Source organism: Actinia tenebrosa, unplaced genomic scaffold (assembly GCF_029948245.1).
Source record: "Actinia tenebrosa isolate PJP-AT-01 unplaced genomic scaffold, QUT_ActTen_1.0 PGA_scaffold5__44_contigs__length_20552954, whole genome shotgun sequence".
Taxonomy (NCBI): domain Eukaryota; kingdom Metazoa; phylum Cnidaria; class Anthozoa; order Actiniaria; family Actiniidae; genus Actinia; species Actinia tenebrosa.
In genome coordinates, this window is record NW_028292582.1 from 12,124,338 (window position 1) to 12,145,471 (window position 21,134).

Sequence of the window (21,134 nt, forward strand, 5' to 3'; positions counted from 1 at the left end):
TGCCCCGACTTTGATCGGCCCAGAGGTTGTTTCAGGGTTCGATCTGTAATTAGCCATGCCCTGACTTAGATCAGCCCAGAGATTGTTTCAGGGTTCGATCTGTAAGTTAGCCATGCCCTGACTTAGATCAGCCCAGAGTTTGTTTCAGGGTTCAATAAAATGTCAAGTATAACATTACCGCATGACTTGTTACACAACTTTGTTAGTACACTTGTACAACTCATAGTACCTTTATTTTAGTCATATTTAAGAAAAAGTATTCAAGGGTTAAATTACGACTTGTTTAACTGTTTTACGTTTCTTTCGTATATTTCTTAGTTTTTCAGTAGCATCAGTGAAAAATGAGATTTCCTTGGCTTCCATTTCTTGGCGAAGAAACTGCATACCAGCTTGATTAAATCCTATTATATCCTGAAGACCAAAACGTTCAAAGGAAGTTTAGCAACAAATATAATGTTGGCTCTCCCCTCCCCCCCTGACACAAGAAGCAAATGGTTGAATAAATGAATTATGAATAATTAATAAGAAGAAACAACACAAATCAGTGACCCAAGAGAAGATACAGAATCATCCTCATGTGCATTCAATTATAACATGATCCAATATTCTTGTTCAATTAACTCACTTCAGTTTTAAAATGTTTAAAAGAAGAACATGAAATTGTATTCCTAGGTATTTGTTCCTAGGTTATATTCATGTCTAGTCTGTAGGATAAAGATGATGCTGATTATGATTATAGTGATGACTATGTTAATGATAATGGTGTTGATGAGGGTGTTGATGATGATGATGACAGTGATGATGGCAATGATGATGATGATGATGGTGCTGGTGATGATGTCGATATTGACAATGATGATAATGACAATGACAATGATGGTGCTGGTGTTGATTATGATGGTGATGATGACTGATGATGATGATGATTGACTTTATTTAGAGGATGACACAAGACAGTTTCAACTTAGCACTGATAAACTTGTGACAGGGACAGCCACAGCGACGTTCTCACCATTTGCAGATTTTTTTAGACAGCTCCTTATAGTCTAATATTCTAAGACCCTGAGTGTCAGTCACCCAAAGCTTGAACCCAATAACCTCCAGCACAATAGTCCAGTGCTCAACCAATTGAACTGGGAGGCTTTACGATGGCTCACTATTATAAATGCCCATAAAGATTGGCTGTGTATATCAATGTATATATTACATTATTACTGTACATACCCTTAGTCCGTGTACTTGTCGTTTGGTGTTCTGACGAATGGAGTCGATTACTGGTAAGAGTTTACTAGTGGCTGCTATTTGGTTGTGATGGATTCTGAAAAGAAAAGAAAAGAAATTTAACATTTTACCACAGGTAGCCCAACCTTGGTTTCTGTAGTGTCATGTTATAAGGAAGTGTTTGGGAATTCATCAAAAATATGAATAAAATCCTTGAAACGTGAAATAAAGCCTCGAAATTTTACCCGATCATCGAGAAATAGCAGTTCTTTCGCTCTGTGTGGTTATTTTTTTAATTTAGCCCGTTTTAAGATTTTTTTCCCAATTTTTTTTCCAAGCTTTATTTCACGTTTCAAGGATTTTATTCATATTTTTGAGGAATCCCCATACATTTCCTTATAACATGACACCACAGAAACCAAGCTTGGGCTACCTGTGATTTTACTTGATAAAAATTAAAAAATTTTTTTTTTTAACGTTTTTATTGGTTTTGTACCATTATAATTCATTATCTACGTCTATAGTACATATCAATAAATAATACATAGAATTTTCAAAGCATTTATAAATACTAATCTTACTAGTAATTCTTGTAGATAATAGAAATAGCTCGAGTATTAATTCAATAAATTTTCATCACTATGAGTTAAAATATTTTTGAACCCAAGACTGAAAATGCACCACTGCAATTCATGCACAATATGTAAATCAAGGGTGGTGCTGCAGTAGTGCATTCACTTCTTCCTTCCTGGACTCGGCATCACATGTCACATCATTATATCCCTTCATTCAAGTGGTTTTCTCTGGGTTCTCCTATTTTTCTCCTCTGCAAAACCGAAAAAGCTAAATTCCGATTGCCCTATTTCATAATGATGTCACTTCAAAACAAACTATTGTTTTAACGCTAGGGATCATGGTCGCTTGAGAGGGTTGGAATGACAACAACACATCTTAAATCACAATGAAATTTGGTTAATGAGCTGGTGAAGGCAAGAACAACTAAATATTACGCTAAATATCTCGAAAGAAGAGAATTAAGCTTAAATTTAGCCTAAATTTCTATCATCTTAGCCGATGTAAACAAACTGTGACGTCATCTTGAAATAGGGTAACTCGATCTGTGAGTTAGCGATGCCCTTATCAACTTACACCAGCCCATACCTTTCAGAGTTTGATAAAATTTTAAGTTAAAAAAAGGTCTTAATCATATTCATAATATATTAATTACCTCATCAAGAAGAACAGACATCTACAAGACAGCTCTATCTCCCAGTTTGCCTATTTGACCAAAGAGAAGCATTAAAATCATTAGCAAACAGCAGTCGTGGAGTGTCTGTTTTGTACCCTAATTTTTGGACATTCTCGTTGTATTACTGGTTGTGCCTTCTTCCACTAATCTCTGTGTGTGTATACAGCAAGGCGCACCTTTTTTATTCTTAAGCATTAGAGCAACGGGGTCGTTTAGAGCGGTTTTCGTATTGGTTGAAAACATATGGTACTGACTTACAGCACGTTTTCGGTGCGACATTCCATAGCATTGAAATGGCTTCCCATAAGAATGGTTATCGAATGAGTGGGAAGCATACGGTACTGAAATACAGCACGTACAGGGTACGACATGTTGTAACGTTGAAATGGCTTCCCTCAAGAATGGTTATCGAATGAGTGGGAAGCATACGGTACTGAAATACAGCACGTACACGGTACGACATTTGTAACGTTGAAATGGCTTCCCTCAAGAATGGTTATCGAATGAGTGGGAAGCATACGGTACTGAAATACAGCACGTACACGGTACGACATGTTGTAACGTTGAAATGGCTTCCCTCAAGAATGGTTATCGTATGAGTTGGAAACATGCAGTAATGACGCAGCATGTACACGGTACGACGTGCCGTAACATGCATTGAAATGGCTTCCCATAGACTTCAAGCATAGTTAATAGATTAATAGCTATTCACTATGCTTCAAGTTATGCATGCAATCAAAACGCGTAGTTAAGACCACGGTAAGGCAAAGTAGGGCCACATTACTGTTGCGAATTTAACGTATATACTCATTCGAAATCCGCTTTAATGTGAGAGGTGGTCCCCCAGTAAAGTAGATCAGTAGCTGATACCTTTATCCATTCGTCAAGTAGCTTCAGAATATCAATGACATAATCAAATGGTAAAACAACCAGTGCTTCTTCCAGCTCACTAAAACAAATTCAATTTTTTCTCAATTAGTTATTTATAAATAAGTCAAAGATCATTTCTAAAGATTAGCAATTAACCTGTGCTTCTCCATAATCCTTTCCATCTCGAGCGTAATGTTTTCCCATTTCAGTCCGTGTCATTCTCTTGAGAATAAGATTTGTTTGAGTTGTATCCAAATTCATGTGTTTTCTCGTGCGCAATCGTTAAACAAAGCGATGATACTCAAGGGAATGACATGTGGTCTGAGGTGGGAAAGCATTATGCCCAAGGTACAGGGGCGGCGGAACCAGGGGGGGCCGGGGGGGAGGGCATGTGCCCTTCCACGAAATATTGGTTCACATGAAATATAAATGCATAGATTCGATTTTTATTACCGTTATTAAGTTATTGTTGTGATTTTTTGCAGTGCCCCCCCAAATATTTTTTGCAGTGCCCCCAAAGATTTTCAGCTTCCGCCGCCCCTGAGGTAAAGAGGTCTAATAGCATGCGCAGAATGTAAAATTTGCCGTCACAACGAAATAGGTATTGGTGAATGCTAATCAAAATGTTTCCATGACAATGACGGAAAAACGAGGCAGCCATGTTTATTCTCATGAGAATAAAAACCTTTGTTTGCCCAGCATTAATTCATTCTCAAGCACTTGAATGCGAGGCTACACGTGGTGGAATCTATTGTTCCAACTAACATGGCTGCCACGTGAAGAAGGCCCATTGAATAAATTGTGAGTCATAAACATGTTATTTCGGCAGAGCAACATTGCCATCTAGAAGCATCATCGACGTCAACATAAAGAGGAAGGCCCATTGATTGTCATGGAAACGCCTTGATTAACGTTCAGCAAAACCTACTTCATCTTGACGACGAATCGTGCTATTATATCGAGAAGCATTGTAAATCACAATAGTTGGAAGGAAAAGGAGGCTGAATACATCTAACCTGGAACGGATCTTTTGAGTGACTTGTAGCACATAACGAGAAGACTGAAAAATATGACCAAATGTAGTAAATTAGATTACGCTGTAATTGGCACACGCTGTAGTGGATTCCCAGCCATTATGTATATATATGTATGTAATTATTCTCGTGTGTGTGTGTGTGTGTATGTGTGAGTGGGTTCATGTGTGAGTGTTTGAATGGCGAAGCTAAATAAATAAATAAATAAATAAATAAATAAATAAATAAATAGATAGATAAATAAATAAATAGATAGATAGATAAATAAATAAATAAATAAAGAGTTCTGATTGGTCAGTAGACACATGACGTAATTTGACAAAATCCACAATAGACCCTTACAGCACATCGGGATGCAGCTCAATTTGGAGAACATAACAATAGGTTTCTGATTCTCAGGCGATTGAAATTATTTTGTTTTTTCCTCCAAATCGAGCTGTTTTGACGTTGCATGCAAAGGGTCTATTCTATGGACCACAAAAATTGCTTAGTTTCAATGCAGAAAGGACATTATCTTGACCTCGAATTAAAAACAATAATTATAATTATTCAATTTTTGATTTTATTTTCACCTATCACTTTAATGTAAATTGGGCTCCCTGTGATCTTACTTACCGAAATGTTACCAAATGCCATCAATATTGGGTTAGTAGGGGGAAGTGGAGCCTGTGAGGACGAAGCATAGAACAGTGAAGACCGATTCTTATCAAACCTGCCCGCTAGCGCACAATAGGCCCTTTGCAGCTCAGTAATTACGTGCTGATTAATTCACTGACAGCAAATGAGTGAACATCTTGATTCCCATGGGTGAAATATACTGGTGAGCAAACAAAATTTCTACAACCTGTTTCGAGAGATCGTAATAAAACCGCATTTCGTAACACAATGGTTACACATCGTTTCATTCAGTTCTTTACAAGTAGGTAAAAAGAATCACCAATTTAAAATAAAATAAAACATATTGCATGTTACACGGCGCAATTTTGGCTTTGTGAAACTTTAGTCGCGAGAAAGTTTCACGAAAAGTAGAACTGCTTTCTACTCGTGCAACCGAAACTCGTGTCGGGAACAAGTTTCAGAACGAAATTGCGCCGTGTAACACACCAGTGAAACTTGTCACACAACGCCGTTGCAAGCAAGTTTCAGCTAAAATTTTCAACGTATAACAGGGCCTTAAGCAAACATGGCGGTAAAAGTGAAATTTTTCTTATTCTTTCTTTCCATATTTCTGCTTCTTGTAGCCTCGTATATTATTTTAGTCAAAAGAAAACAGCAAAATGCGCAAAAGTTGGGTTACAGAAGCCTGGGAATGAAGGCTGCCGGTAAAACAGCTAAACGCGCTGTGATTGGCTGAAACAAAATTCCCCGCTTAGCTGGAAAAGTGTAGGGAATTAAGGGCGATGGTGTAGCTACACAGGGAGCCCGGCTTTAGAATTTGTACATGAATAAATAAATCAATAAAGTGCTTTATTGGGTTTCCTGTATTGAGATTTGAAACAAGACGCTGATAAGTTGAATTTCCGGCAATCGTACTACCAGTAACTTGATAGTAGCTTAACGTAACGTATCAGTGTAACGCACGCCCTAGTAAATGGTAAGAGAGAGTGCGTTACACTAATACGTAAATTTGAATTATAAGCTGCTCTCTCAAGTTACTTACGTTAATCTGCTATTAAGTTACTGGTAGTACGATTACCGGAAATTCAACGTATCAGCGTCTTGTTTCAAATCTCAACACAGGAAACCAAATAAAGCACTTTATTGATTTATTTATTCATGTACAAATTCTAAACCCGGGCTCCCTGTGGTAGCTATAGTGACTTGCCTCTGACCAAGAAGCTGTTTCAGGGTTCAATGATATTTGAAGAATTTCCTTTCAACCCAAAACGTGTTTTGGGCTGGGAAAAAGGGGACATGTTTGTAACCCTTTCATTTTCAAGGACTATAACTATAATATTTTTCGTTATTGTTATTAAAGACCTTTTTGTTTACTTTCAAGGCGGTTCGATACTCGAACATCTTCGCAGATTCCTCTCTGTGCAGTTCAATGGCTTCCATCAATTGTTCCGCCTGTTGGTATGAAGTAAAAAAAAAATTGAACTCAAAAATATATATAGCTTATATAGTATGCGCGCTTTGATTGGTCGAGAAAGTGTTTTATTAGTAAACGGAGCACGCAAAAATGATGTTCCATTCGTTAAATATTTAAGCATAGTACGAAACAAATCATGCTCTGGATGCCGCTCTGGGTAGCTTTGGGTATCACAGTCGAATTGCCCCAGTCCCCGTGCAGCAAACCACGTCCGGGAAACATTGGAGAAACCATATCGCAGCTGAAAACAAATGCGCATGCGCCAAAAATGTACAGTCGAACAACAAGACTACTTTCACTAAAAACGTTTTACATAAGGAATTCTGACGTGACATCTGTATTTCACTCTGACAGATTTCTCAGAGGTTAAGAAGTTTCGTGAATTCCTTACCGATTTCATGCTTTCCATTGTCTTCTTTCCAGCCTTTCTCGCTTCAGAATCATTTTCTCCAGGAATCTTTGATAAAGAAAAGTGAAATAACTCCTTTGAAAAGTAACGCAGAAGTCAGGAAATGACGTCGACTGATACCAATAGCGCTACTAGGTCACGTGACCCTATTTTCCTTTATCTAGAATTCGCGTCTCAAAAACACAGGAATAAACTGATAACGCGACCTTGAACTTTGGGTGTGCTTAGGTTTCTTCAGCGTGAGGACAGGTGGGCGGCAAAAACCCCTTGCCCCCCCCCCCCCCCCCGGCTGCGCCCCTGAAATGGCATTACACTTTATATAAGAAAATACGCTGAATGGCGAGACCTGCAGTTTCGTTGTAGTTTTACTTACGACTTGTTCCGGCCCTTGTGCCAGAGTTTCTTCAAAAGCAGTTTCTCTTTCCTAGGTTCGAAAAGAAAGTTGAATTTATCGCTAAAAACAAACAAAGATAACGAAGATTACGTCAAACGCACCTGTTCACGCTCCTCATCAATGATCAATGGCTCATCCGTTCGTTGCCATAGACGCAGAGACTTGTCATGCGACCCCGTGACCTGTCAACCAATCAAAATCTCTTAAGCAAAATTGGTTCTCAAATGATACACAGCGTCAACAACGGTAGGCCATTTTCCCTACCCTAACAATAAAAGTCTTATGGAAAGTTCATCTTAAAGCGCTTGTCGAATGCGAGGTAACACAAGGAAAGTATATAGTTCCAGCCAACATTCTAGTCTTCTTGGCAGCCGTTTTTAGTCTCATTCCATTCCCCTACGGTCCACTTCTCTTCGCACAAACGGTTTATGGGAGAGAAGTGGAGACTATCAACATGGCTGCCCTTGAGAAAGGTCTCTTGTTAAACTATAAACAAACGGTAGTACTTTACCGCAAACACAAACCATTTAACCGAGGCTGTAAGGTTCAATTTGGATTAATCCTTTGAAGGGTTTACTTTGAAGCCTCGATTTAATACTTTGTGTTCGACCAATGAATCGAAGTATGGAGGGTGGTGTTATTCATCACTGAAAATGGGCGTCGTTGATTCGGGATTCTTGTTTAAGACACTCACCACGTATTCTCCATTGGGACTGACAGCTAGGCACCAGACCTCTCCCTGATGACCCTGTCAAAATAAATGACATCTGCTTGTTTACTATGAGGAGCAGATGGTAAAACCCAATTAGATTTGTCAGACAAGCACGCGCTTAAACCCTATATAAGGTTAACAAAAGGCCAAACGGAACAAGAATCAACCAATCACTGCGCACCTCTCGAGTAACTTCCACAACTGCAAAAAAGGACGCGTTCGCTTCAGTTCTGCTTCTTAAGATAGATAGATAGATCCAATCACACGCGCAAGGTCAACTCTCGACTCTACTAACTCGAAAATGCCAGCAAGAGTGGTAAGTTCGCTTCAAGATGATAGCGACTATATTTTCAATCGATGCACCCTTCAAAACGGACTGAAAGACAGTAGTATTAAGTTTATTGAGTTTAAGGGAAACAAAAAGTTCGTGGGGAATAACATTTGGATATTAGTCGTCGCTATTGGGGTGGTCCTCCTGAAGAAGATGAAGGGTTGATCTTATCCTTGTGTATTACTGGGGGCTTATCGTCGTCGGGTACCCGAGGCGTTCTCGACTGGGGATAAGTAAAGATAGTATTCGCGCCGCCTTGATAATGCGGAACTAGCGGCAGCACGCTCATGGTGCTAATGGTTCTATGATTCCAGGCGTTATCCGGCTTCCCGTTATTAATATCTAGAATAGCATTTATCGTAAGTTCACCAAGACCACCAGCCATGGTATCGCTAGGGCGAACCTGAAGCTTCGCATATTGACAATTGACTACCATATGAAAAGTCACCGACGTTAGGTTCTCCGCGCTCGTGTGCGTGGGCTCAAACGTAAAATGAGTTGGAGCCCTGTTATTCACCTTTTTCCTGTAGGGTAATAATGGGGCGTTGGCCTCATCAACGATCCTAAACCCAACATTGCAGCTATTCCACGTGCTAACGTTAATGGTGCACATAATCAACCCCAAGCCTCCAACCCTTACCCACAGCCCGGTGTCTCGCCAACTGTCGCCCTGTCCATATGTACTTTCCTCTAAATAATGTAAGAACCAGTCCTCTTTCGTATGCGGATTCATATATTCCAGCAAACATAGTTTGCTTCTAGAGACTTAACACCGTAAGGCTGCTGATGGTTGCGTGGTTATAGGCTGTATCCCTTTGATTTTCTATGCTGTTTATGCAAACGCTTCCGGTGTCATCTACGCGCATTTGCAGCTTTACTTTTCCGTGGCAATCGGCGATCATATGAAAAGTCCAAACGGAATGATTTTCAGCGCTGGCTGAGCTGGGCTCGGTGGAAAAATGTGCAGGCTCCCTGTTGTTCGTCTTATTTCTCATAGGCTGCAGTATGCCATTCTCATCCAGGAACCTAAAGCCCACGTTGGCGTGACTACTCGTGCCAATGCAAATACTACAAAGAATTAACTTCTTTCCCGAGTAGTTCAAGTCTACAGACATCTCCGTGACATCAACCCAAGATGCCTGGGTGTATTTTTTCTCGCCTGTGTAAGTCGTATAAACACAATCTACTCCAGCTACGTAGGGGTTGTTCATCGCCATATATAATAACTCAGACCAATGCTTGCGGTAGCTAAGCCGGCTTTTAATAAGTTATGGTCATATTCCTCAGGTATGGTTGCGGGAATATGCTTTGATGGTTTCTTAACTACATGTAGCTTCGTTTCATGCGACTTTTTTGACTTCTCTACGAAGTGAGGAATGCCCTTGGTCATGTCAGAGTTCACGTCATTCACCCCAAACTTCATGTCTTTGGTTGCTCGCTGCAGCTTGTTGTTGCAACCCACAACGGAATTGGTGTTAATAACCAAATTACTTGGCATCAACCAACAACCAGGCGACAAAGCGTAATCCAGTCTAACCTTTGATTGCTGCACCGCTAATTGATATCTCTGCACCGATTTAGATATGTCATTTTCTATTATTGCGGACTCAAACAGGGTTAGGAATTCCTGTTGCGTTTCCTGTGAAGCGCCTTGGGATCCAACAATGGGGCTGCGGGTATTTACCTGCGCTCCTAAGATGCAGTACACGAATGCCTCTATGCTGCGGTTAATCCTAGCGAAATTCCTTAAACCTTTTCCTTTCATTAACACAAACGGATCCCAAGTGCTAGGAAAAATCATTTGAATCCTATCAATTAGCGTGTTATTATCCTTGCGACCGCCCATATCGTAAAACTCTAATTCCTTCCCGGGGTATTCTTGGTGATCCATGTCTGCCGGACGCGCAGCATTAATACCCCAAACGTAAACAATGCCCAACCCATGCGTCTTACCCTCCTTATAACGAAAGTCTCTTTGCTGTGGCTTAAACTCGTTAATTAACCTTTCTAGGGCAGCGGAGTCGTAGCGGTTATTCATCGAATTAAACACCTCATCTCCTGGTAGGGGTACGTTAAGCTCCTTCAACAACCTCCTCACCGTAAAGGCGACGTGAAACCGCATAAATGAAATATGAAACATGTCCGCGGCAACACCACAACCTTTAGTGGCAGCCCAAATAGCAAAGTTTAACTGCTGCGGCCAATACCGCATGTTGGGCCCTGCTAACCATTCCCTGGCCTCTTTACCCGACGTATGCTTCAACATCGTCTCTTTAAAGATATCCCTTACTACTACGTCAAACGATTGCTTACCCACTGGAATCTTCAAATGCGTTACCAATTTATCGAAGTCGTTTATACCACCTTGGGCGTCGTAAAATGGGTAATCTTCCTTGGCCATTAATAGATTCCTTGGAAAATTGGGTGGTACTTCTTTATGCTCGGGTTTTGGTGGCCTTTCTTTACGAACGGGCTTTGGTGCCTTCAAATCCGCATTGCTGTACATCCTGGAGCCGTTAAAGTAAATCCCATCGGGTCTCCTTTCGAACTTACTAGGGTCTGCATGCGGAAACATCTTCCTAAATGCTCTCCAATTCCAGTAATCTCGATTATCGTGATGTGGCTGCTCCTCGATATCATTCCCAAAAGCGTCGTACGTTAGTATATATAATGGATGTTATACCATCAGCACCTCCACTTTATCCTGATTTACCTAGGGAGGGACCTAACGAATTAAACGCGGAAAACTTTAGGCTCAACAAAGCAAATTTAATCCTGGCTTACTTGGAAGGGCAAACAAAACACTATGAAAAAGTTAGGAAGAAATACGTCAGAGCCCGGAGTACGCTACATAAGATTGCGATAACTTCAGGATCCATTTCTGTTGTGTTAACGGGCTCCGGCGTTGCTACTTCGCTTACTGGACCGGGAATAATTGTTGGAGTTCCTTTGGCCGGCGTTGGGGCAGCCTGTGGTATTATTTCAGCCGTTGCTACGGGTATTATGAAACAGTTGTCAAGCAAAATATCCAAGCATGACACGACAATAGCTCTGTCAAGGGCTAAAGTAAATACAATTACCGATCTTGTCTCAAAGGCTTTGCGTGACAGAAAGATAGACGACGTAGAATTCTCGCTTATCTTAGCCGAAGAGGAAAAGTACGAGAAATTAAAGACGGACATAAGGAATAAAAAAACAGTCGTAAAAGATCTTTCCGAGGAATCTCGCAAAAAGATCTACCAGGAGGCAAAAGAAGAGCTTCAAAGAAAGCTTGCTCAGTAAACATCTGCTTTGAAAAAAGCGTGACAGGATTCTATTTACATATCGAACGTCAGTCTAGAAAATATGCAAATTAGAGTGTAAGACATAAATATAATAATTTTCACATACATAAGCGTCCAGATGTGTCTGGCGTTCGCTTGTGATCGTGGACTTTGGAGCTGGGGAGGCCTAAAGTCCCGAGTTCAAGCCTCGCTGTAGACGCATTTGGACCGGTTGCTGTGAGTGAAAAAAAAAAGCCTCCCCCACTCACAGCAACCGTGGGGGGAGGGGAGGCTCTTAAGAACGTTAGGGTGGCTGAACACTAAACTAGCTTGTCGAAATAAGACCAGAAAGCCTCCTAAAAACAGTGCTTGATAAAAACCACGAAAAATATGTAACGTCTTCAGCTTTTTTTCTTTTTGACAAAACATTTTTTGTTTACAAAGTTTTGATTTGTTTTTATCTTTTAGGTTAGTAAAGTATTTGCAAATGTTAAAATCGTTTCAGTCTTTCGAGGTAATAATCTAGTTATTATTCCATGTGGTTTTAACTATATGTCTTCTGGGAACAACAGGAAGTATAGTTTCTTGGAAAAGATCATCAGTCAGTCCAAGAAAAACATTAATTTTTTCTTTCGAGGTAATAATCTATTTATTATTCCATGTGGTTTTAACTATATGTCTTCTGGGAACAACAGGAAGTATAGTTTCTTGGAAAAGATCATCAGTCAGTCCAAGAAAAACATTAATTTTTTCTTTCGAGGTAATAATCTATTTATTATTCCATGTGGTTTTAACTATATGTCTTCTGGGAACAACAGGAAGTATAGTTTCTTGGAAAAGATCATCAGTCAGTCCAAGAAAAACATTAATTTTTTCTTTCGAGGTAATAATCTATTTATTATTCCATGTGGTTTTAACTATATGTCTTCTGGGAACAACAGGAAGTATAGTTTCTTGGAAAAGATCATCAGTCAGTCCAAGAAAAACATTAATTTTTTCTTTCGAGGTAATAATCTAGTTATTATTCCATGTGGTTTTAATATATGTCTTCTTGGAACAACAGGAAGTATAGTTTCTTGGAAAAGATCATCAGTCAGTCCAAGAAAAACATTAATTTTTTCTTTCGAGGTAATAATCTAGTTATTATTCCATGTTGTTTTAATATATGTCTTCTGGGAACAACAGGAAGTATAGTTTCTTGGAAAAGATCATCAGTCAGTCCAAGAAAAACATTAATTTTTTCTTTCGAGGTAATAATCTAGTTATTATTCCATGTTGTTTTAATATATGTCTTCTGGGAACAACAGGAAGTATAGTTTCTTGGAAAAGATCATCAGTCAGTCCAAGAAAAACATTAATTTTTTCTTTCGAGGTAATAATCTAGTTATTATTCCATGTGGTTTTAACTATATGTCTTCTGGGAACAACAGGAAGTATAGTTTCTTGGAAAAGATCATCAGTCAGTCCAAGAAAAACATTAATTTTTTCTTTCGAGGTAATAATCTAGTTATTATTCCATGTTGTTTTAATATATGTCTTCTGGGAACAACAGGAAGTATAGTTTCTTGGAAAAGATCATCAGTCAGTCCAAGAAAAACATTAATTTTTTCTTTCGAGGTAATAATCTAGTTATTATTCCATGTTGTTTTAATATATGTCTTCTGGGAACAACAGGAAGTATAGTTTCTTGGAAAAGATCATCAGTCAGTCCAAGAAAAACATTAATTTTTTCTTTCGAGGTAATAATCTAGTTATTATTCCATGTTGTTTTAACTATATGTCTTCTGGGAACAACAGGAAGTATAGTTTCTTGGAAAAGATCATCAGTCAGTCCAAGAAAAACATTAATTTTTTCTTTCGAGGTAATAATCTAGTTATTATTCCATGTGGTTTTAACTATATGTCTTCTGGGAACAACAGGAAGTATAGTTTCTTGGAAAAGATCATCAGTCAGTCCAAGAAAAACATTAATTTTTTCTTTCGAGGTAATAATCTAGTTATTATTCCATGTGGTTTTAATATATGTCTTCTGGGAACAACAGGAAGTATAGTTTCTTGGAAAAGATCATCAGTCAGTCCAAGAAAAACATTAATTTTTTCTTTCGAGGTAATAATCTAGTTATTATTCCATGTGGTTTTAATATATGTCTTCTGGGAACAACAGGAAGTATAGTTTCTTGGAAAAGATCATCAGTCAGTCCAAGAAAAACATTAATTTTTTCTTTCGAGGTAATAATCTAGTTATTATTCCATGTGGTTTTAACTATATGTCTTCTGGGAACAACCGGAAGTATAGTTTCTTGGAAAAGATCATCGGTTCCAAGAAAAAACATTTATTTTTTTCCTCGCGAGAGATCATTCTCAGAAACGAAAATGACTCTTGTTTGATTTATGAGTTTCACTAAGAATAGTACGATTTATAATTCGAAAAGTTTGTAACAAGAAATTAGTTTTAACACTGTAAGCAATTATTATAAGCAATTATGTCGTAAGAAACTAGAAAAAGCTCTACAGACCACGACTATTACTTTCTATAACCGTTAAATGATAAAACACTTCTTAGTTCTTTCGATTTACTGGTTTATTGTTAATGAATTATCGATGTTTTTCAAGTTGAAATGGAGTGATAAGATTACTTGATGTGGTTAAATAAAACATGACTTTCTGGGTCTGTAACAATGTCAAATTCAAATTCCACGAATTTTGAAATAGTACTTTCTATAGTACTAAGGTGGAACCAAACTAATTCAGAGCGAATTTTGGACAATTTTGTTCTCGCTCCCTTCGCAAAACGAATGCGTCAATTTAACTGTATTTTTCATATAATGTGCTTGGATTATCCTAGATTCTAACAGTGTATTTTATTTTAAGATTTTTTCAATGTTTAGCCTATTACAGCCGAATATCAAACAGTGCTATTTTTAGTTTTTGGCTTTTTTCTCCTCATCCCCAGGTATGATTTTTCTGAAATTTTTAGAATCTTATCACCTAGTACTATTACAGCCTGTGTATAAATTTGGATGGAAAGTCTTGGGCAGAACAAAAGTTATGACGCTGCTTGAAAATTCGATCCAAAATTTGAAGCATATGAAACATCGCGCTTTAGAAACATTACCATTGAATGGATTGCCTTGAAGTTTTCACATATCTATTTCTAAGTATTGCAGATGAGCCTGACGAAAAATCAGCATCAAATCTTAAAAACTCATTGAATAAATGTTTTTTTACTAATTGTCGTCGTCCAAATTTAAAAAACGTTTTCTCCAAAATTTGGATAGGAGGAGCTGTAGAAATTTCACTACCATCTAGATAAAGCTCTGGTCTATTGATGTAGGAAGTTTAAAGAAACTTGGAGCCGTTTTGAAGAAAAAGGCGAAAATGTGATTTTTAGCAAAACTCTAATATTTAGGTTTACAACGACAATTAGTAAAAAAACATTTATTCAATGAGTTTTTAAGATTTGATGCTGATTTTTCGTAAGGCTCATCCGCAATACTTGGAAATAGGTATGTGAAACCTTCAAGGCAATCCATTCAATGGTGGTGTTTCTAGAGCGCGATGTCTTATATGTTTCAAATTTTGGATCGAATTTTCGAGCGGCGTCATAACTTTTTTTCTGCCCAAGACTTTCCATCCAAATTTATACACAGGCTGCAATAGTATTAGATGATAAGATTCTGAAAACTTCAGAAAAATCGTACCTGGGGATGAGGAGAAAAAAGCCAAAAACTAAAAATAGCACTGTTTGATTTTCGGCCGTAATAGGCTAAACATTGAAAAAATCTTAAAATAAAATACACTGTTAGAATCTAGGATAATCCAAGCACATATATGAAAAATACAGTTAAATTGACGCATTCGTTTTGCGAAGTGAGCGAGAATAAAATTGTCCAAAATTCGCTCTGAATTAGTTTGGTTCCTGCTATTCCAAACAACGTACTATTCTTCATGAGGTCAGAAATTGACGGTGGGGGTAGGGGTCGGTATGTAAATGATGAGGAAGTCGGGTGAGTTTTTCCTTTTATGATTTAACAAATGCCTGCGTGCAAAGTAATTTGAAATAGTTCACCTGTAGCACCATGATTTGTTCAAACTTGTCGGCATCCCAATACTTCAGGGTCTTGTCCTTACTGACTGACATGAAGTAATGGGTGTTCGCGATAAACTGAAACAAAATGACACATGTAATATCAATATGATCACGTGACAGCAGCCATCTTGGAGGATAAGGAGAGCAGCCTTTTTAAAGAAAAAAAAAAAACTCAAGATAAAAATATTTGGACTGCTGAGAGTCCATAGGATTGGAATTTCAGAACTGGCATAAAATAAGAAAGAACTAAAATAGGGCTTTAAAATAATTTTAAAAAAATACTGTATTTACCTGAAGTCCCATAATGCTGAAAAAATAAGAAAAAAGCTTAGAATTAAAATCGGATACAAATATTTTCATTGACAAAACGTTTTGGAAAAGACATCTTGGATGGAGTTTACTTATCAGATAAATGCAATGGCTCCCATACGCACTCGATAACATTTAAATGACTTTCCATAATAAGGCTTTTTATAAGATGAAAATCGCCTCACAATAATGACTTTTCATAACAGTGAAATGGCTTCACGTAACTTAATTGGCTTTTACTAACATAGAAATGGCTTCTTATAAATTAATTGGCTTTCAATAACACTGAAATGGTTTCCCACAAGATTAAGCTTCGATAACGATTAAATGGCTTCCATAAGGACGGTTTCACTCAATGACATTGAAATGGCTTCCCATTTCTACAGCCAACACTACGGTACGCATTTCAATTTTTGTTTTGTTTTGTTTTTTTTTTTTTTTTGTTTGCAACTTTTGTTTTGTTTTGGGTTTTTTTTGTTTTTTTGTTTTGTTTTGTTTTTTGTTTTGTTTTTTTGTGATATGCAAAAAACGTACCCATCATCATGAGCAAATATAGACTTGTGACAATCCCCAAAGTCCAGCCCCCATATCTTGATATTCTTGTCAGCAGATCCAGTGATGATCAATGTGCTATCCTGTTATCAGAAATTTGACGTCATTCCTCATTCCCCTAACAAAAACGTTCCGACTTCACTTACGTGGGTTCTGGATCGTCCTGCCCCTACCGACTCGTTTTGGGGCTGCCTTTGTCTCACTCACCTCTTGTTCAAGGCATCAAGGTGTCAAAAATTGTCTTACAATTACGTTACCCAGACCCTACTCGCTGATGACATCTGTTAGGTACTGGGACCCAAAACCCTCCTCATGATCTGACAGTGTTTACTCAGACCCTAAATCTGTTAGAAACTGGGACTAACATTTTTCTCAGTAAATGTTTCTACTGAGTTTTAATTTTTCAGTTGTGATAAAATACAAGTTAAAGAAACACCAATTTTAAACAATAACAGACTAACTTACTGAGGAAATATCCAAAGCCATGACAGGTAGCTTGTGACCGTAAAGAGACAGGAAAAACTACCAGAATAGAAAAAAATAAATTAACTCGTGTCATAATTGTTACTATCTTGTTCGTTTGCTGTGTTTAGTTAGTTTGTTAACGGTCGGTTGGTTCGGTAGGTAGGTTTGATGATTCGTTGGTTTACTGCTCGGTTTCTTTATTGATTGTTTGGATTCTATGAAGGTAAATCGATCGATAATTTGGACAGTCGGTCGGTAAATAACTTGATTGGTCGGTCAGTCAGTTGGAACATAAGTCCCTAGGTCAGTCGACCGGTCGGTGAATAACTTGATTGGTCGGTCAGTCAGTTGGAACATTAGTCCCTAGGTCAGTCGACCAGTCGGTGGATAACTTGATTGGTCGGTCAGTCAGTTGGAAGATTACTTCCTAGGTCAGTCGGTCGGTAAATCCCTATATTGGATGGTCGGAATTCATATCACCAACTTACTTTGAGAGAATCGGCAAAGAACACTTTAACTGTACAATCCAGCAGACTAACAGCTAATAACTTCTGGTTCGGGCTACAAATAAATGATGGTGATAATAATAATAATGATGATGATGATGATGATGATGATGATGATAATAACAATAATAATAATAATAATGGAATTAACCAGTCTATAGACTGGGCAGAGGTTCCCCGTGGAGCCCAAATCGTAAAACGAACAACAAATAAAACAAATAAACATTGGTAATCATCCGACAACGCGTAGTCATGGCTACGGTAAGATAAGCGACATTCTAGATAGGGTTACCAACCTGTATTTAACGCAAACGACTTCCTCTTTCAGTTTGAGGGTCTGTACATGGGCAATACCAAGACGTTTGCTGTTGGAACAAACGAAATAATAATTTCAAACAATTATTAAAGTGATAAAAAGATAAAAACATTTGATTGAAATATAGCAGCAGGTAGGGGGACTCGCGATCGATGCCAAAGATATACGGGTTTAACTCGCGGATTTACGAAGACGGGTACAGCAGATTTATCGCAAACGGAGGTTAAAATATTCCTTAGATATACATGGCCACCATCAACGACATTCAAAACAAAACTGTGCGCAGGCTCGGAAATCAGGTGATGGATAACTCAGACGCTGACTTTGTCTTCGCTACATTTATGGAGGGAAAGACAGACAAAACTATGAATCACAAAATGGCTGAAAAGATAATCAACAGAATGCCGGCCGGTGACTACCGTTTGGAGTTGACATTCGTAAAGTACTTAGACGGTGAGTGGATAATAGAAAAGGGTCGTAATCCTATCAGAGCGTCTGGTAAGCAGAACCTGTTCGTTTTGAATAAGCACACACGACCGGGAGCACTTGAGGGAATAGACATGCTCTTCTACGAGGTCGCTTACCCGGTTACCGTGGTCATCTACGGTGCATACGAAATTAAGAAGCCGGATGTTAAGAAGTTGCGACCAATGCGACATCCTGGTAACTGTGTCGGGAAGCTGGTTAGGGAGTTTTTCGAAGATTCCTCTAGGGGCGGTAAGCTTACGCCAAAAAGAAGAGAAGCCATCAGGAAATGGGAGCATTCTACTCGTAAAACTGGAGGAACCATCGAAAACATCAAAAAGTTAGAAACTGCCTTAGAACGCCGCATACACGTGAAGGACATCACCGACGGTTTTATTTACGAAGGGACGAAAAAGTATGGAGGCCGGGGAGCGCCTATTGTTATCTATCAACACAACGCGCACGCATGGAGAGAACTTAGGTTTCCAAGAAAGAAGGAGACAAAGGTCTACAAGGGGTCACCACTCATAGATTTGATCCACGAGAATTCCATATGGCTAATGGATTCGGAAGGAAATCAATTCATGACGCAAGACGGCACTCTTTACCGGCCCGAGAGCGAACACCAGCGCATCCAAAGCGCCTGCGAAACCCTTGGTGAGGACTTTTCAGATGAGGTCCTTAGCTCCCGCAGTTTGGACTTCCTGGCCGCAAAGAAAAGAAACGGCTGGAAACCCACCCCAAAAGAATTCGGAGACATAGCCAAAGCCTGTGTAGAACACGGCCATGGAGGTCTGTGGAACATGGAGTACGACGAAGATCAATACGTATCCCTGGATATGAAACATTGCTACCCTGCCAGTTTTAAAGGCCTTGGGGATTGTAAGGAGTATTACGATAGATACGGGCATCCCGACTCACAATTCTTTCGTGTCGCGTTAGACTGTAAATACGACGCACCAGCAACAGGATTCGTCAGACTAACCACATGGGAGTTAGCAGAAGACTTACATCCAATAATTTACGCGTGGTACGGGAAACATCTACAGGAGAAAGAATGGATCCCTGTGCCCCTGCTGAAGTTTCTCGAAGAGCGTAAACTCCTCACATACACAGCGCATGAAGCCATACTTTGCCATAGCGCCTTCACACAATGGCTCCCAGAGCACAACCCCACAGCGCGGGTTGTCATAGGAAAGTTCACACAGGGCGCTAAGGAAGGAGAAAAACACATGCAACGGCGTTTGATAACAGACGACGGTGAGTTGAGCTTCTTAATAAAACGCGCGCATGAGCAAGGAACCATGGTGTCCGTAGAGAAGTGGAATTATTTCATAGAAGGCCAAGGGGAACGGCAATGGAATGCACTGTGTTATTACCAAGATCATCGCCCGCAATATTACCATCTTCGGGCCAGCATGTTAGCATATGCGCACATTAATCTATTGTCAATGCTGTTGCGGTTTGACAAAGAGGATATCCCACGCGTAGCCACGGATTCTTTGTATGTAAAGCCAGAAGTGTTAGAAAAGATGCAGGAATTCTATACAGAGGACGAACTTGCAGAGAGCGGTCAATGGCGCGTCAAAGACGAAGAAATAAAGGCCTGGAGAGAACGCGTAGAATACCACGGAGAACATCTTTACGGTAGCGTGGAACCAACCGGGGAGCCTCTACCGTCGGTTGCGGACCCAATCTCTTACCAACGCTTCTCTTACCTTTACGGAACGGGAGGCAGTGGTAAAACTACGCGTGTCTTGAAACTATTTCCAAAGATAAAGGTGTTAACACCAACGCATCGTCTGGAGCGAGAATTAACGGAGATGGGTTACGATGCGCAGACGTACCACAGCTTCTTTCGCTGGAATGGTCAAAAGTGGGTACCAGAAGCCATCCACGACATACCCCCGGTGATACTTTGGGATGAGATTTGCACCGTTCCTTTAGAAATCCTGCAGGAGTTCGTAGAATTCCTCCGTGGAAAGTGTCAAGTGATATTCGCCGGAGATCCTTGCCAGCCTCCTCCAATAACCGGAGAGATGCCCCATAAATGGTTAAAAGAAATGGTAGACCACTCCGAAGAAATTAACACCGACTACCGCAGTAAGGATCAAATAAGAAACCTGAAAGCAGAACTTCGGGGCCTTAGTGACGCGGAACAAAACAAGATACTGCGCAAACGTGTACGAGCGAAGTCCTACGAGGACTTCCTTTACGCATGGCATCCAAAGGATCTGGTGCTGAGCAGCAAACGCGCAGCACAGTCTCGCATACAAAAGGATTTGCTAAATATACACCGAGAGCGCTTCCCTACGCATCCCGTACCTGTTTCTTACAAACCCCACGATACCCGAATGCAAAAAAGAGATGTCTGGGTACCTGGTACCGACATCCAACTACAAAATGCTGTAACACATGATAAAGCCTGGGTACCCATAGAAAAAGTAGAAAGAATTACCTCACACCCCGATTGGCGCTTAGGTTATTGTATGACAGTCCATAGCGCGCAGGGACTTACCATAAAAGAAACCTTATGGATCATAGACCAGCGGCTGTGTTGGAGCAACCTTATCTACACCGCTGTAAGCCGTGTGGAGTACGCAAAACAGTTAAAAAGAGCCTGGGGGCCACAAATGCGTTACGACCGCACCCCAGAAGACGTAGCCAAAGAGAACATTGCTAAGAAACTCCTTCGCTACAAGCGGCACGACGAAGAAAAGAGCAAAGATCCCCGCTATGCGGGGATAAAGTTCGACCTATGCGTGGACGACGTCTATAAGAAAGGGGCACGGTGTGCCAAATGCAACATACCTCTACTATGGAGGTTTGACCCAAATGACGATCAGCAGTTCTCCG

The 21,134-nt window shown here is 39.6% G+C and overlaps 1 protein-coding gene across 3 annotated transcripts; it reads right to left on the reverse strand.

Moving 5' to 3' along the window:
- Positions 1 to 198: 198 nt before the first annotated feature.
- LOC116305264 (WD repeat-containing protein 3) lies at positions 199 to 20,729 on the reverse strand. 3 transcript variants are annotated; one of them, XM_089037461.1, is made up of 18 exons: positions 18,398 to 20,729; positions 17,794 to 17,862; positions 17,480 to 17,552; positions 16,992 to 17,048; positions 16,509 to 16,609; positions 15,957 to 15,972; positions 15,645 to 15,740; positions 7,964 to 8,017; positions 7,371 to 7,451; positions 7,249 to 7,299; positions 6,858 to 6,923; positions 6,367 to 6,444; positions 4,990 to 5,040; positions 4,357 to 4,400; positions 3,341 to 3,419; positions 2,450 to 2,499; positions 1,225 to 1,318; positions 199 to 411 (listed from the first exon to the last, which is right to left on the reverse strand). In XM_089037461.1, exons 1-18 carry the CDS (start codon positions 18,412 to 18,414, stop codon positions 268 to 270), a joined length of 1,221 nt encoding a protein of 406 aa, XP_088893587.1. In that variant the 5' UTR covers positions 18,415 to 20,729; the 3' UTR covers positions 199 to 267. The 3 variants fall into 3 exon arrangements, with proteins under 3 accessions (XP_088893587.1, XP_088893586.1, XP_088893588.1); XM_089037460.1 differs by having other exon boundaries at positions 6,355 to 6,444; positions 18,398 to 20,726; XM_089037462.1 differs by lacking the exons at positions 15,645 to 15,740; positions 15,957 to 15,972; positions 16,509 to 16,609; ... (2 more) ...; positions 17,794 to 17,862; positions 18,398 to 20,729 and adding an exon at positions 8,830 to 9,045 and having other exon boundaries at positions 6,355 to 6,444.
- Positions 20,730 to 21,134: the final 405 nt, after the last annotated feature.

Bases quoted from the DNA above. Each gene is read 5' to 3' on its own strand.
- LOC116305264 (XM_089037460.1), bottom strand. The intron at 8,018-15,644 runs GTGAACTATTTC...TTATTTTGACAG, and splicing joins AACAAATCATGGTGCTACAG to GGTCATCAGGGAGAGGTCTG. The intron at 1,319-2,449 runs GTAATTAATATA...TTTTCTTTTCAG, and splicing joins TGTCTGTTCTTCTTGATGAG to AATCCATCACAACCAAATAG.